Source organism: Protopterus annectens, chromosome 3.part1, assembly GCF_019279795.1.
Source record: "Protopterus annectens isolate FY-2018-M chromosome 3.part1, PAN1.0, whole genome shotgun sequence".
NCBI lineage: Eukaryota > Metazoa > Chordata > Ceratodontiformes > Protopteridae > Protopterus > Protopterus annectens.
Window position 1 is genome coordinate 951511272 of NC_056732.1, and position 15644 is coordinate 951526915.

The window sequence follows — 15644 nt, forward strand, 5'->3', positions numbered from 1 at the left end:
CAAAAGATAAGTGCTTCGTGATGGTAGAAGGAAGTCATTGAGACTGCTTACTGTAGGGATGTGCTTTGTTTACTCCAGATTTGGAGGTGGAGGCACCCCATTGCTTTGACCTGTAAGAACCTTGTGATTGGTATCTAGAGCCTTTTGAGCACCTGGATTTGCCTTGAGAGGCTCTGTTGGACACAGGAAAGGACCATTTTTTAGTAGGCCAGTGCCTACTGAATATGGGTGGCTGCACTTGTAAGAAATCTTTTACAGTTTGCATAGATTTAGCTTTGTCTTCCATTTTCTTTAAAACCTTTTCTGCCTTATTACCAAACAGAGTATCATGCTGTAAAGGGGCATCCAACAATTTAGCTTTAACATGATCAGGCAGATTTTGCTCCTTGAGCCAGGCATGCCTTCTAATCACAGATCCAGTAACTGCGGCCCTGCAAGAGGCCTCCAAGGAATCAAAACCACATTGCAAAGTATGCTTTCCAACATGTTCTGCTGCATGCAATAATTCATGTAATTCTTTATTTTCCACACAATCAGAAATCAACATCATTTTCTGTTTCAATAAGCTCATAACATGCTGTTGATATTTAAGCATATGAAACTGGCAATTTAAGGCCCTAATTGCCAAGGTTGCAGACGTATAAACCTTCTTTCCCCATCTATCCAGTGCCCTGGAATCTCTATCAGAGGGGGTAGGATTTTTGGCTGTAGAGGCTTTTACACCTTTGGGACCCTGTGAGATAGTTTCAGGATCAGCAGCAGGATTTTTGAACAGAAATTTGTGGGAGTCAGGAACCCTATAATATCTGTCTGGCTTACTAGGAGCTGGAGGTAGGGAATCAGGAGCCATGCTAGATTCCGAAAACACATCAACAATGTCTAATACAGGAGGTATAGCCAAAGGTCTATGCTGAGGAAGAAGGAAACCCCTAAGCCTCTTTTTTGATTCAGAGAAATCCTGACTCTCCCAATGAAAATGTTCCCTTAAAGTATGCAAGGTTTCTCCAAAAGAATAATCCTCAGGAGGAGATGCTGATGGGATGGAGTCTTCTGCATCTGAATCCTCATATGGTGGTATAGAAAATACCTGATCAGAAGAGGAATCAGAAGAAATGGAAGCCTGATCTGAAGATTCATAATCAGTGTCTTGCCTAGGTCTCTTAGCAGGGGGGGGGGGGGTTGGGAACCCCTGATCAAGGTAATTAAGTCCTCAGCCATTTTGATCATCTGTTTTTTAGGCATAGGGGCCTGAGCACGTGGCTCATGCGTCATTTTTTTAGACTTAGAAGATGTTTTTGATCTTGTTTTTGAAGCTGGCGTCGGTTTTATATAAAAATGTTGAGGCCTGAAAACACCCTCAGAAGCCAGTGCCTGCTCAGTGGCTCCGGACCCATCCAAGGAAGAGACATCCGCAGGTTCAATACTCTGAGAATCTCGTGGCATACTGGACTCTGCATGGGTTTCGGTAGAGGCCTGCGACTCAAAATTGGTGGGTATCAGGGGCTGCAAAAGTGCCTCACTGAGTACCAGCGAACCAATGACTGGCTTAGGAGAAGCGTCGTCGGTTTTGGACCTCAAAGGTCTGTCTCTGTCCTTTTCATTGCGTTTTTTGTGAACTCCGGTAGTCGGATTGCTAACCGACGACATTTCAGGGTAATTAAATCTGGATCCAAAATATTTAAAAGCAAAAACATACAGACGATTAATAGTGCTTTGTTTAAATCTAACACAAAACTGACAGCAAGGCATGTTATGACCCGGACTTAGGCAAGGGATACAGTACAAATGAAAATCCTTATGAGGTATTTGCTTCCCACAAGTAATGCAATTATTAACTTTTACTGACATTGGTAAGGAGCAAGAAAAAGTTTCCCCAACGGGGTACTTAGCTTTAGTTGAAGACTTCGGTTCTGAAACTCGAATGCGAAAATTTCAGCAGTCGGCCGACCGGCACTTGCGAACTGTTTCTGCTTCGGGCACTGCGCAGCAAGAAAGACTGAATAAAATGGCGTTGACTGCATGTTTTATACCCCTGACGTCATGGAAGAGGAGACAGCAACTGTCGCAGGACCCAACACTTTGTTATTCAGGCCGACTGAGGGCAACCTGCCAGCAGATTACCCAAATGTAATGACTGCAACAGTGAAACATGAAGAACATTTCCCACAGACACTAAAAACAACCACAAAGCCTTCTATAGTTAAATCACAAATCTCCACAGCAATACCCAGATTTACTCTGAGTTACTGCACAATGGTACCTCCTATACTGAGCCAACAGATATTGCCAACATACTGGCTGACAGATTCAGTTCCAACTTTACCCCCCCCCCCCCCAAAGGACCAATCTCAATACTGGAAGAATGACAGGCACCCAGCATTACTGCAGCACAGGTTAATGCTGCATTGTCCAAGGCCAAGAATACAGTTTCCATGGGACCTGACAATATCCCTACATGAACTACAAAGTGAACTGGCACTACATCTGTGTGCCCTGTTCACTTACAGCCTCACCTCAGGCTTTGTCCCTACCGCACTGCTACAGTCATCCCTCTCCATAAAGAAGGAATGACTACAGACCCTGGAAATTATCGCCCCATTAGCCCGATGAGTCTGATATGTAAGGCTATGGAGCGCATCATTATGGACCTAATTAACAAGAATACAGGGAATCACCAAACTATAGATCCCACGCAACTGGGTTTTGTGAAAGGTAGATCATGCCTGCTCAACCTGGCTGACTTCTTTGAGTCAGTCACCAGAGCTGTGGATGAAGGCAAGGCAGTTCATATAGCCAACCTCGATCTGGCCAAGGCCTAGGATACCATTTCTCACTCAGGAATTATTGATAAACTCACCAAACTGGGCATCAACCCCTATATCGTTAGGTGGGTTGCAAATTGGCTCACAGGTAGAACCCACAGTTTGAAAGTAGCGGACTCCAAGTCAGACTGCCGACCAGTCACGAGTGGAGTCTCACAGGGATCAGTCCTGGGTTCTCTCCTGTTTGGCATCTACTTCTCAGAAGTCCAGGCCAACATGGAGGGACTCTGGCTGACCAAGTTTGCAGACAACTGCAACCTGGGAACCATTATTAACTCCCCAAGTGATGTAGACATCCTGCAGAAAGGCCTCACTGAGACCAATGACTGGTGTCGAAACCATGGCCTTAAGCTTAATGCCAAAAATGCATCATCGTCCCCTTTGGGAAAAACTCAATTCCCAGTAATTACCAAATCGATGGGAGCCCACTGAACACTGAAGGTGTTATAAGAGATCTGGGGACACAGGTTGACAGTAACCTCTCCTTCGACCACCACATTGCCACTGTGGTCAGAAAGCCCTTCTATGTGGCACATCTCATCACCAAGGAAGAAAGAGGTCATCATTTCTCTCTCCTCTTCCCTCATTAGTCCAATCACAGTGTATAATGCTCCATTTGGCATGTATCTCCCTAGACACCTGCAAAAGCTGGAGAGGCCACAAAAGTACCTTACGAAGAGGATCCTAGGCCTTAAACACATGTCCTACATGGACAGACTCAAAAAACTCCAGCTATTCTCTGTCTCATTTCGTCTACTAAGAGGAGATCTCTGCTTGACTTACAAAGCCATGTCTGACCCAGCTCTGTTAGAAATGCTACATCTAAAAAAATCCCAATCCCTCCACACCACACACTCCACAGACCTCAATCTCATTACCACAATCAAAAGAACATGCTGGAGGGACAGGTTCATAACCCAGAGACTGCCCATACTATGGAATAGACTTCCCATACATGTCAAGCAGAGCACCTCACTGGCCCTCCTCAAGAGAAATCTTGATGAGTGGATGGGAACTACAAAGTTCACCCCGGGGATCACTACAGTGGCTCTAACTGACAGAGGTAATGGAACTAACATCGGGTGGCACAATGCCAGGGCACTTCTGTGGGCTAGGCTTGTAAAGGCTCCAGGGTCATTAGCCTAGTACACACCTATGAACCTATGAGGGGATCGCTTACTGTAGTTTTCTCTCTCATCAGTTGACAAAATTGCTATGACTGCTTACTTTCTTACTTTTCACTCTCAACATCAATCCACATTTTAATTACTTTGCTTCCTTTGATTTTCATTAGTGGCCCTCTCTGTTGCAGCATTTTAAGGGATGTTTGAATAGCAGGCGTGAAAATGTAGCTGAGTTAATTGTCCCTTTCAAAGTAACAACTGTAGTTCAGTGTTCAAGTGTGAGAAATTTGAACCCTGTAATTAACAGACATTACTTGGGCTGAGATGGTTTGTGTTACCTTCATGGTTTTAAATATTGTAGCTAGAAATGAAGTCTTTGATGTTAATCTTTTCTCCAACTCCAAAAGAAACATGCACTTTTCCAGAAATTACATTGTAGAAAAAATGCAAAATCATATATTGACGAAGTAAGAGGAATTAGATTAACATATTTACTTTATTTGTGGCACTGGGTTTTATTAAAGGGAAGGACATATGAATTTGAAAACTTAGCTTCAAAGCCCTGCCTTTGTTCAGACTCCAGGCTACACTATTTATCTGATGTGTGATGATGGCAATCTGTAACTGATAAGGCACATTAAAACATCCTTGTTTTCTTAATGGCTCTGTAGTTGGGATAAGTGACCTAAATTAATTACTGTGCCACTCTCAGTAGTTATTGTGATGTAACAGATGAAACAAAAACCTGCATGCAAGACCTTAACCTAGTCTGTGACATTAATAGAACTTGTTGACAGGATAGATTTGTGTCCCAAAGACTCCCCCCATCTGTGGAATAGACTCCCTCTCCATGTCAAGCAGAGTACCTCTCTGGACCTCTTTAAGAGGAACCAGGATGACTGGATGGGAAACAGAAAATATATCCCTGGGATCCCATCTGTGTCCCTGCTGGACAGGAGAAACAGGTGCGGACTTTGTAGGAATATGGGCAAAATTCTTGACTAGGCTTATAAAGGCCTCCGGGCCAATAGCCTAATATCATCCTATGAACCTATGAAAGAAAGGCAAGAATAATTATTAAATTACATTTTTTTCTGTATGTTAAGGGTTTAGCCTTGGATTACAGGGAAGGAAAAACAATTTTTGTTAATACAACCTTGACTTTGGGTGGAGTTTTCCTTTAAGCAGATGGAGGCTGAGAAAACTAAACCCTACACTACAGGAAGCAGTTTGTTAACAGCTCATAATCTTAATCTTATGAACTACTTGCCATGAAATGAGTAACATCCACTAGGGAAAAAACATCAACATGGGCAGGTTTGAGTATGCTGCTGTTTAAGTAGCAGGAGAAAATGAAAGCAAACGTTATAAACTTACCATAAAGTTAGATCCATGCTCTTTCCCTACCCATAATTTCCTCCATTCCCCAGAATACCTCAGATCACGTCCGCCTGCTTATAATATGAACAGATTATCAAATACCAACCATACAGGCCTATTTTAATAGTTGGAAACAATGGTGGAACCATGAATAGCAAGACACAGACTGTTCAAAGACAAGGCCCTTGGTCAAATCCAACCATTCCACTGTAGTCTAAACATGACAATTTAGGTTGGGGGACAGAGGGAGGGATGTTAAACCAAACAAAAACAAGACAATATGTATCTAGTGTTATGGTAAATACATACTTTTTATATCAGACATTGTCTGTTTTCATCCAATTCATCCTTTGGACAGATTCCCAAGCTCTCAAAACACCTTTGTGGAATCAAGGAAGGATATTTCCAAAAATAGTGGAGCCAAAAGACATACGGGACCTTGACTGTACATCCAGCTTGTAATGTGGCATAAAGATATGAACCACAGACCAAGTAGCTGCAGCACAAATCTCATTGCTAGGGAACCTTACCCATAAAGGCAGTGGAAGCGAATACTGCCCTTTAGGGAAAGAGTCTCTGGTTTGCCATGCAAGGTCAGTCCAAACTTTTCATAAACAAATGTTACATAATCAGAAAGCCACCTGGATAAAGCAGCTTTGGATACTCCTTGGCTCAACTTAGCTTCAAAGACAGGAATGAATAGTTGATAAGATTTTCTGATATCTTTTGTCCTGAGATGTGAGTTATCAATGAACATCTAGCAGTAAAATACACTCTCCTTTGTTAGAAAACTCTGGGGAAAATATTGACAGATTAATAGTTTGATTAAGATTTGCTTTACAGGCCACCTTTGGTAGAAGTAAGAAGAACTGAGAGAGTAAGGAAACCACTGGAGTCAAAGTCAAAAAGAATGTTGGCTCCACTGCCAGTGCTCTTGTGGGGAAGCCCAGATTAATGGGATTTGGATAAGAAAAATTGAACTGGAACAGGAGAAGATAGTGGTAGGGCCCATTCCCAGAACCCCCTAAGGGGTCAATGTCAGGAAGACCCCAAGATGAATCTGCATTCAAAGGAACTTCCACATCATTCTATCGACATCTGCTTCTGGGCAACTCCTCAATGAACGAAAGGACCTAAGAGATTAAGTCACCAAAGATGGCCAAGATGATTCTAAAGAAATGGAGTGTGAAGCCTGGGACTCATTAGCTCCAGCAAAAAGTGCAGAGGAGAAGTGGGAGATTGAATCCAAAGGGATTACTGATCCCAACACACAGGAGTTTTAGGCGTCAAACTATCAGACTCCACAAGCTCTGTTGACCGCTTCTCTGATTTCTCTACCCTCTTCTCTGTTTCCTTCTCTTTCCCTCTCTCTCTCTCTCTCTCTCTCTGTCTTTGGACTTGTCTCTCTCCTTTCCTTTCTCTTTCACAAGTTTTGTTTTATGAATGTTTTGACTGGCGAAGATAATTCGGTAGCCAATGAGGCAGAACTCCCTGGGTGGGAAGAAGGCTCTTCAGTACACGTTTGTAAAATACCTTGATGCAAAAAAATGTCAGAAAAGCCATAATATGCCATAATTCATCTTATGTTATAAAAAATGCAACACTGTCATGCGTTTCACTTAAAAATTCATTTTCTGAGGATTTTACCACAGTCAGCACACATTGCTTACCAGTTCTCAGAAGGGGTACAGCATTTTCCAGCAACATCACACTAAACTGAGCCAAACTAAGCTGTTGAAACTGAAGTTCCAGAGAGGCTTCATTTTCAATTTCTGTGAGATCTAAATGAACATCTAAAGGAGACTGTGTTGATGCTCTGGAATTTCCATTTGCCCGAGAACTGCTTCCACTAGAATAAAGCATATGAAATGCAACAGATCACAAAGGTAGAGACATCATAAGCAGAAACACATGAAGTTCAACAAAAAAACAAAGAAAATAATGCAAAAGTTACGCAACAATACTTCGGTTTTAAGAGAAAAACTCACATTTGATGTCTGTAAAGTGTTCCAGTAAGGATGCACAGTTTAAGTATACAGTTCAAATCACAACAGTAATGGTGCTCTACTGAAGTTTTTCATTCTATCAGATAAAAAAACTTCACACTGTTAGCAGCTTTAAGTTTTATCTGAAGTTCTGCCTTTCTTACCTGGCCCATAAAAAACTATCTTCATTTTTTAAAGTCAAGTCTGTCATTTATATTGTTTTGTCTAACAACTCTGTTACTTTTATAGTGCTTTTATTACTTTAGACAGATTAACCATTAAAATATTAATGATGGGATGTGAGCTGTGTAGGTTTTACCCACGCCCAAAGAATTTGGCATAACAATACAAGTCAATAAAACTTGCTCAGAAATGCTGGCCCAAAGTGTTGCAACAATAATCAATCGTTGCAGTGTGTGTTGTATAATACTACCCATGAGTGTTAGAGTTAGACCATAAGGTTCCATATCCCTATTGCAGTATCCTTTACAAAAGGGAGAGTACAAAGGCTCAAGTGGAAACTTGGGAAGAGGAGAGCACACAGGAGCCCTCAAGAAACCCATGCAGGATAGCTCTGGCAAATCCAGCTCTTGCTCTGGAAACAACTAATTTGTAATGCTTACTGTAAGCATGGACAGAGGTCCAAGTAGCAGACTCAAGGATCGAATTGGTATCCAATCCTTTGGAAAAAGCACCAAAGGAAGCAACAGCCCAAGTAGAATGAGCCATTACAGAGGCAGAAAGACATTTACCATGAAAGGAGTAACAAAAAGAAATGGCCTTAGAGATCAGGAGGATATGGTTTACTTAAACCAGCCAAACCCAGAGATCTTGGAAGAAAAGAAAAAGTTGCCCAGATTTGCGAATGGCCTTAGTCTTATCCAAATAATATCTGAGCTGTCTATGCAAATCCAAGGTGTGAAGAACCTTCTCACTAGCAGACTGCTAAGAAGGAAAAAAGGAGGGCAAATTAAGAGAAATTAATTAACTACCTTGAGCATAAAAGAAGGATTAGTACTTAGTGACACAAAAAAAGGAGAAATGGCCATAAGAACCTGGAATTCAGAGACTCTTTTAGCTGAAGTAAGGACCAAAAGAAAAAATCTTCCATGTACAATGTTGCAAAGAAGTTGAAACTGCAGACTCAAAAGAAGTCAGAGTCAATTTTTCAAGTACAAAATTGAGGTCCAGGGAAGGAGGAATATGTTTCCTGGGAGGCCCAATATGAAGAACTCCTTTAAGAAATTGTTTGAGGCTAGAGGAGGAGTCAATGGCAGACAAGCAGAAACAGCTGAGAGGTGAGCTTTAACAGAAGAATATGCAAACCCAGCATGGAGCAATTCACACAAATAAGACAGAACCAGAGGTATCCCCACAGAAAATGGATCTTGGTTATGAGCAAGGCACTAGACAGAAAATCTCTTCTGTTTGGAGACTCATTATTTCCTGGTAGTGGGTTTCCTGGCTTTCTGCAGAACCCGAAGCACATCCTCAGAAAAAAAAATATATACCTAAAAGTGATCAAACCCCTATCACCCACAATGTCAGTTGAAGAGTGGACAAGTGAAAATGGATCAGAGAACCTTGTCTTATGCAAGTAGGTCCACCCTGTGAGGTAACTTGTGGTGACTGCCCCTAGCTAAGTGAAGAAAAAGGGGGAACCAATGCTGTCTGTGCCAAAAGGGAGTCACCAACAAGACTCTGGGGGAGTCCTGCTCTATCCTGAGCAGGACCCATGGAAACAGAGGAAGGGTAGGGAAGGTGTAGACAAACAGCCCACTTCCAAGAAAAAGAAAGGGCGCCCTACTTCCAAACTTGGGACTCTAGTGCAAAAATGAGAAAGTTAGCTGTTCAAAATGGAGGCAAACAGATCTATCTGTGGAGTACCCACAAATGGACAATGTCCTGAAACACACCTCTGTGAAGCATCCATTCATGAACCTGTGTAATGGACCTGCTCAGAGAGTCTACCACTATATTTTGCCATGAAAGGATGCATACAGCCTGAAGTGTCACCTAATACTTGACAGCTAGATCCAAAACCCGAAAAGCAGTCTGCAATGAAGGTAGACTGCTCCCCCCTTGCTTGTCAATATGCCACATCACTGTGGTATGGTCTGTGAAGATGAGAGAATATTGAAGAAAGAGGGAATGAGTGGTCTGAAGGTTGAAAAAGAAAGCTCTCACATCCTTTATGTTGATGTGGTCTGACCTCTGATGAGGATGCTAGAGACTCTGGTCCTTGAGGAAACCAAAGTGTACCACCCCTTGTCTGAAGCATCCAAGAAAGTTCCTGAGAAAGGACTGGGGGCTGAAAAGGAAGTCCTAGGTTGAGAGATAGCTGATGAATCCACCACTGAAGCTCAGGTTTGAAACATGGAAGAAAAGAGACTAGAAAATCTAGAGGATGACACAGTGCTGGAACCATACTGACTTTAGCAGCCACTGTAGTTTTCTCATATGAAGTCTGGCTAGAGGTAGAATAGGAATGGTGAACGCCATGAATACTAGAACCCTGAGAAATTCTCTGGCTGTAGATGAAGCAAGAGGAAGAAGGGATTGATAAAAGGTGATTAAAAAAAGAGCCTTGGGTGAAGGCACATATGCCAGAATGGAAATGGTCTGGAGTCTGCAATCCTGAGGATGAATCAGGGCTGATTTCTGAAAATTTATTGTAAACCCCAGGCTTTCTAAGAGACCAACAGAATACTGGAGGTGCTAAAGCAAGACCTGTGGGGAGGAAGTTTGAATGAGCAGGTTGTCTAGATAAGAAAAGACCTGAACCCCCTCTCATCCTGCAAAACACAATCCCAGGAGAAATGCATTTGGTGAATACCCTTGGGACAGTAGAAAGGCCAAGGGGCAATGCAAAGAACTGAAAATGCAAGGAAGAGACAGAGAAACACAAAATAATTCCTGAAAAGGGAATGAATTGGGATGTGAAGGCAAGCATCCTCAAGGTCAAAGGAGACCAAGAAAACCTGGGGAAGAAGAAAAGGAAACAGGGTTTGAAGGGGCAACATCAGAAAGGAAGGGACCTTCAGAAGGGTGCTGAGCTGAAAAAGGTCCAGAATGGATCTCCAGGTGCCTTCCTTCCTTCCTTCATGAGAACCAAAAACATTCTGGAATAAAACCCTTTCCCTTTCTAGGAAGGAGGCACAACCTGAATTGTGCCTTGTACCAAAAGGCCCTGAAGCAGTTCTAGGAGGAAAGGAAACTGTTCCTGAGGAGGTTGAAGGACACCCAGAAAAGGAGGAAGGGATTCCCATACCATGAAGCATCCCTGTCAGATGGACAGAACCCAAAAGTCTTTAGTGACTCAACCAATGGGTAAGGGACAGGAAAAGACGAAGGGATAAGGGAAGCAAACTGTCATAACCTGGATTGCCCTGAAAAGGTGGCTTCTAAGCAGTAGGAGTCTAAGTAGACTTTGCAGAAGGATCCTGCCTAGAAGCCTTCTTACCTTTGGGAGGAAGGTGAGGCTGTCTGCGAACAAAGGCAAATTTGGATGGATAATTCCTCTGGAACTTAGGGATAGGAGACACAAAAATATGCTTCATTTCCTGCAGGGCCTTACTTTTACACTGAAAGGGCTTAAAAAGCTCAGTAGAACCAAAATGCTCTTATCAAGAGGAGCATTCAACAATTTAGCCTTAATAGCATCAGGCAAAGGTCGAAGATGAAGACAAGAGCAATATCTCAAAAGAGAACCAAAGGCACGAGCCATAGAAGAGGCATCAGCTGCATCATAACTACATTTAATAGAGTGGCAAGCTACCTGACAAGTAGAGCCCAGTCAAGAGAAGGCTGAAGCCTTCCCTTCAGAATCAGGGAGGAAAAAGATTGCCTGGGAAGCCTGAGAAAGGAGGACTAAATCTAGTCATATGGACTGATAATTAATTGCTCAAAAAGCCAAGGTGGCAGCAGAATATACCTTTTTCCTAACCATTCCATAGCTCTACTGTCCTTGTCTGAAGGAAGTAGTTTAGTAGATGGTAAAAGTTTAGAGGGTTTGTCAGAAAAGACAGACAACTACAGAAGGGTCAGCAGAAAGATAATTGTATGGGAACTTACACTCATCTGACACCGTGTAAAATGTATCAGGTTTCTTAGGAGCTGGAGGAGGAAAACACTTGGCAACACAGGCTGCTAAGAAGGCATCTAGAAGGGCAGCCATGACTGGAGGTACAACAGAGGGCTAAGGGGACTCCATCAGAAGGAGATCATAATACCTCTTTTGACAGTCAGAAACTTAAAAACAGTCCCATTTAAAATATTCCATCATACGAGAAATACTATCCCTAAAGGAGAGTTCTTCCAAGGGAGGATCTGAACTAATAGAATCTTCCTCCTCACAGCCATAAACCACATAAGAGATCCGAAAGGAATATGCCAAAGGTTCTTCCCCAGAATCCAAATACTCTTCAAAGGAGTCCTGCTCTCTGGGCCTCCTGAGTGTGGTACATTACCAAGGGCAAGAAGGCACAGAAACTCCTAGGGAAGGTTTTATGGTCATCAATGCATTAAACAACCCCTGGATAAAATCCTTCAATTCATGCTGGGATTCTTTAGCAGCAGAGGAAACATGCTTGTTTTTTTTGCTTCATCTTTCGAGGGATACCTGCCCTAAACACCCTAGGAGGTTCAGACCCTTCCCTACACTCAACCGATGTAGTAGGAATTTCCTCCCGAACAGGTAACTGCAGTATCCCCCTCGGCCCCCCTGAAATAATCCGCCAAGTTTCCCCACTCAACATCCAGAGCACATGTTTGCAGACCCTTCAAGAAAGTGAGAGAAGTCAGATCCATGCTGGTCTCTGACAGTCACGGCAGAGGAATCTGACAATCTAGCAATCCTCTGGGCTTTGACCAGCCTTGAGAGAGAGACATCCAGTGGTGGTGGGAAAGCAGCCAAATCAAACCACAGTTTCTTAGCATTTTTCTTGGAAGCAGCTAACCTTTGGGACCGGAAGATTCCGCAATAGCACCCTGCGTCAACAATTTAAAAAGATGGTTCTCCACGTAACTGGACAAGGCAGAGAGACTATTATGTAAGGTCTTACAGACAAATGCTTGGCGGATAGAACATGGCGTATAGTCACAAGAAGCAACCAAATAGACAAGACACTGCTCATGATGATCTTTATGGGGAATCTGCTTCCCACACTGACATTTTCCTTTTCTGAATGTCATGTAAATAAGAATAAAACTTCAACGGGGCACTTATTTGAAACATGGCTCAGTAACCAGTACAGAAGAAGGAGCATTCAGACCAACGATCAATGATGGAGTTCGGACTAGCAGCAAAAGTTCTGAGGTATGTATGCCTGTCTGTCACCTTTATGCCTTAACACCTTGAGCGCGGAGCATACATGTGATATTTGACGTCTATAAAACCATAAGGCCTTGGTATACTGGCCGGACATTATGGCAGGGAACTCCCTTTTGTGAAGAATACTGCAACAGTGATATGGAAGGACAGCAGATTAGCCTATCCTTGGCGGGGGGCGTACACAATGGGACATCTCATGGTTGTTTTCTATTAGAAGTCAGGGGCAGGGCAACGGCTGAGTCACTGTGGATGCAGGGCAGCACATCAACATGCCCACTGTACATATGTCACAGTGACAGTATGTATGAATTTAGGACATAAATAAAAAATCCTCCACAGCTTCACATATGGCACTGTCCCAAGGTGCCTCATAGGTTCATATGTTCATAGGAGATTATTAGGCTATCGGTTTAATAGCAAGAATATGGTAACATTTCTTCCCAAGGTTAGTTGGACATGGAGTAGCTCAAGCATGTCATACAGTTTGACCAGACTTGAAGTGTGCTTTTCCTTTATGTATATAGATACACCTCTGCCTTCAGCTCTTTCATGTTCAGTGGGTAGTCAGAACATATGAAAGGTGTTATAACCATGCACTGCCACAGTGCTTTCTGTGGCTTTGCACCATGTTTCAGTAACTGGACAGATGCCAGTATTCCCGATGGTGAGGAGAGTTTCCAGGATGTGTAATTTCTTTTTGAGACTCCTAACATTGAGCAGTAACACCTTTAACTTGTCCTGACATAGCTTTTGTAATGTTGGAAAGTTGTCTGTTTGGCAATGCCTAAAAAGGCACTGCAGGGGTGGATAATGTTTTGGCCAATATCCGAAAGCCTACTCTTGGCAGGTTAAGGCAATCCCTGGCAAAGCAGGGCGGCCTATCAACCATGTCCTCCAAGGCTCACAAATACTGGACCCCTTTGGGATGACACCAGTAGATAAGACAATTATTAAAGACGATCATTTTCTGATGGTATTGTGACATCATCCTTGGAGACAGTAGACAAAATACTGCTCACTGCTAAGCTCATACCTCCATGTGCCACATATTCTAAGAGCTCAATCATGTCACGCTTCACATAGTCCAAGAAGGTACGTCTCCAATCATTCATGCCCACATGGACTCTGACCGAGTCATACTGATTACTACAGGTAAGTGACCAGAGTGCTTGTGTGATCTGGTGTATTGTGTCCCCTGACAGGCAGCTAACTGTAACCTTCTCCTTATCTAGCCTGGAAAGAGGGACATCAGTGTGTCTCACAATGGGGTATTCTAAAACCATAATATTGGATTGTGGATTGTTTTGCTTTATGGGTTTGTTAGTTGAGACACAATGAGTTGGGACTTTGTGTGTTGTGATGGCAACTGTCTTGTTTGTGCATGTAAAGTTTGAGAACAGTGCTTTACAGGTCTTTGAGGTTTGGATAAGTTACATGTGCACACCTCCGTATATGTGGGTCTGTGTGTGTGTGTGTGGTCCTTTGTGGGTGTGGTGAGTGACATGTGTGAGTCGCTGACAACTTGTCTGCTGTTTTTTGTCTGCATGCAATACTCCAGCTTCCAGTGTCAATGTGTAATTGCATCTTAAACATACTGTATTTGTCTGTTTAAGAATTAAGTAGTTGTCAGTGAATGTAAGGCAATTGTTACATCACCTTAGGATGCCCATGTTCACCAAGCTGGATGCAAAGATAGCAGAAAAGTGCCCATCCATGGTTGCAGGTCCTAACATGTACTTGCAAGGGAAAGGAATGAAGAGTGTATGTAACCGGACAAGGGAAGGGTGCTTACTTAATGCAATTTGCAGCTAACCTAACTAGCGATGCTACCCAGCATTCAAACCAGCACCAATACTCCTGGGTGCTATAATAAGGTAAAGTTGACCTAAACAGTCTTAACTAAATGCGTAAATTATGCTCACTGCACAAACTAGTTGCCCATGAATAGCAAGGGACCGAGGTAAAGTTCCAATTTGGTTTTTATATGGAAATTTCAACTTCTGATTTAGTGCATATATACAAGGCACCAGTATCCACTGCTGCATGAAAAGTGGCTTTGTGCAAATGCGAGGCTTACATACTACCAGAAAAAAATTGTTTTACACTAACTGTGCCCCATGGCCACTCAGGTAATCACACAATGAGCTTTCCATTGGCAATTTCCAACTCAGATAGATGAAATCAGCCTTCTCCTGCCACAACAGTGCAGACTTTGACCCTCTTAATATAAAATGACTGGTTTGGAGCACAAGTGTTAAGGAACCACAAACAGATGCCTAATACTTACTAAGATACACTAGATACAATGTATTTCAGTACATTACAACAGCCTTTACAGCAATACAAAAATGCAACTTTAAACTTTAAATTGCAAAAAAAAAAAAAAAAAATAGCTCAGTAAACTTTCACAGTACAAAGAAAATAAGCAATGTTTCTAGGTGTTTACCTCTGTACAGGGCACTAGCACAGCGAACAGCTCCATGCATAAGCCAAATTTATATCAACACTGGTAATAATGAAAACTGACTATTGAGCCCTCTGGACAATAAAACTACTACATTTAGAGCCCTTGTGTGTGCTTCTCAACTCAGATAGACCAAGTAAATACCTACTGCCACTAGATGAATAATCCTAGTCCTCCTAATGTAAAAGCACAGTAAAAAGTGTGTCTGGAGTGAAATCTTACAGGAACTTAAAGGCAATAAGTAATAAAAGATAGTTTATAAAAGTGAGATTATTCAATAAAAGCATTTTGTTTTGTAGAAATTAGCCAAGAGCCACTCAATTGTGCAGAATTTATAAAGGTACTAAAAACAAAGTAAGCTGATTTATAAGCCCTCCAGCCAATAACACAACTACATACAGGAATCTCTAGTGTGTTTCCCCAACTTATACAGACCAAGCTACCAACTACTGACACTAGATGGAAAACTCCCTGTCCTCTTGATATAAAAACTTTGAAAAAGAGCTTGCTAGAGGGTTTAAATACACTACTTTATCC

The 15644-nt window shown here is 42.4% G+C and overlaps 1 protein-coding gene across 1 annotated transcript in view; it reads right to left on the minus strand.

Moving 5' to 3' along the window:
• The window catches only part of RTTN (rotatin), a 3641098-nt gene that overhangs the window by 3150797 nt on the left and 474657 nt on the right, over nt 1-15644 (minus strand). Inside the window, exon 12 of the mRNA XM_044067142.1 lies at nt 6997-7175. Coding sequence (XP_043923077.1) covers nt 6997-7175 — 179 coding nt within the window. The remainder of the gene's footprint in view (nt 1-6996; nt 7176-15644) is intronic.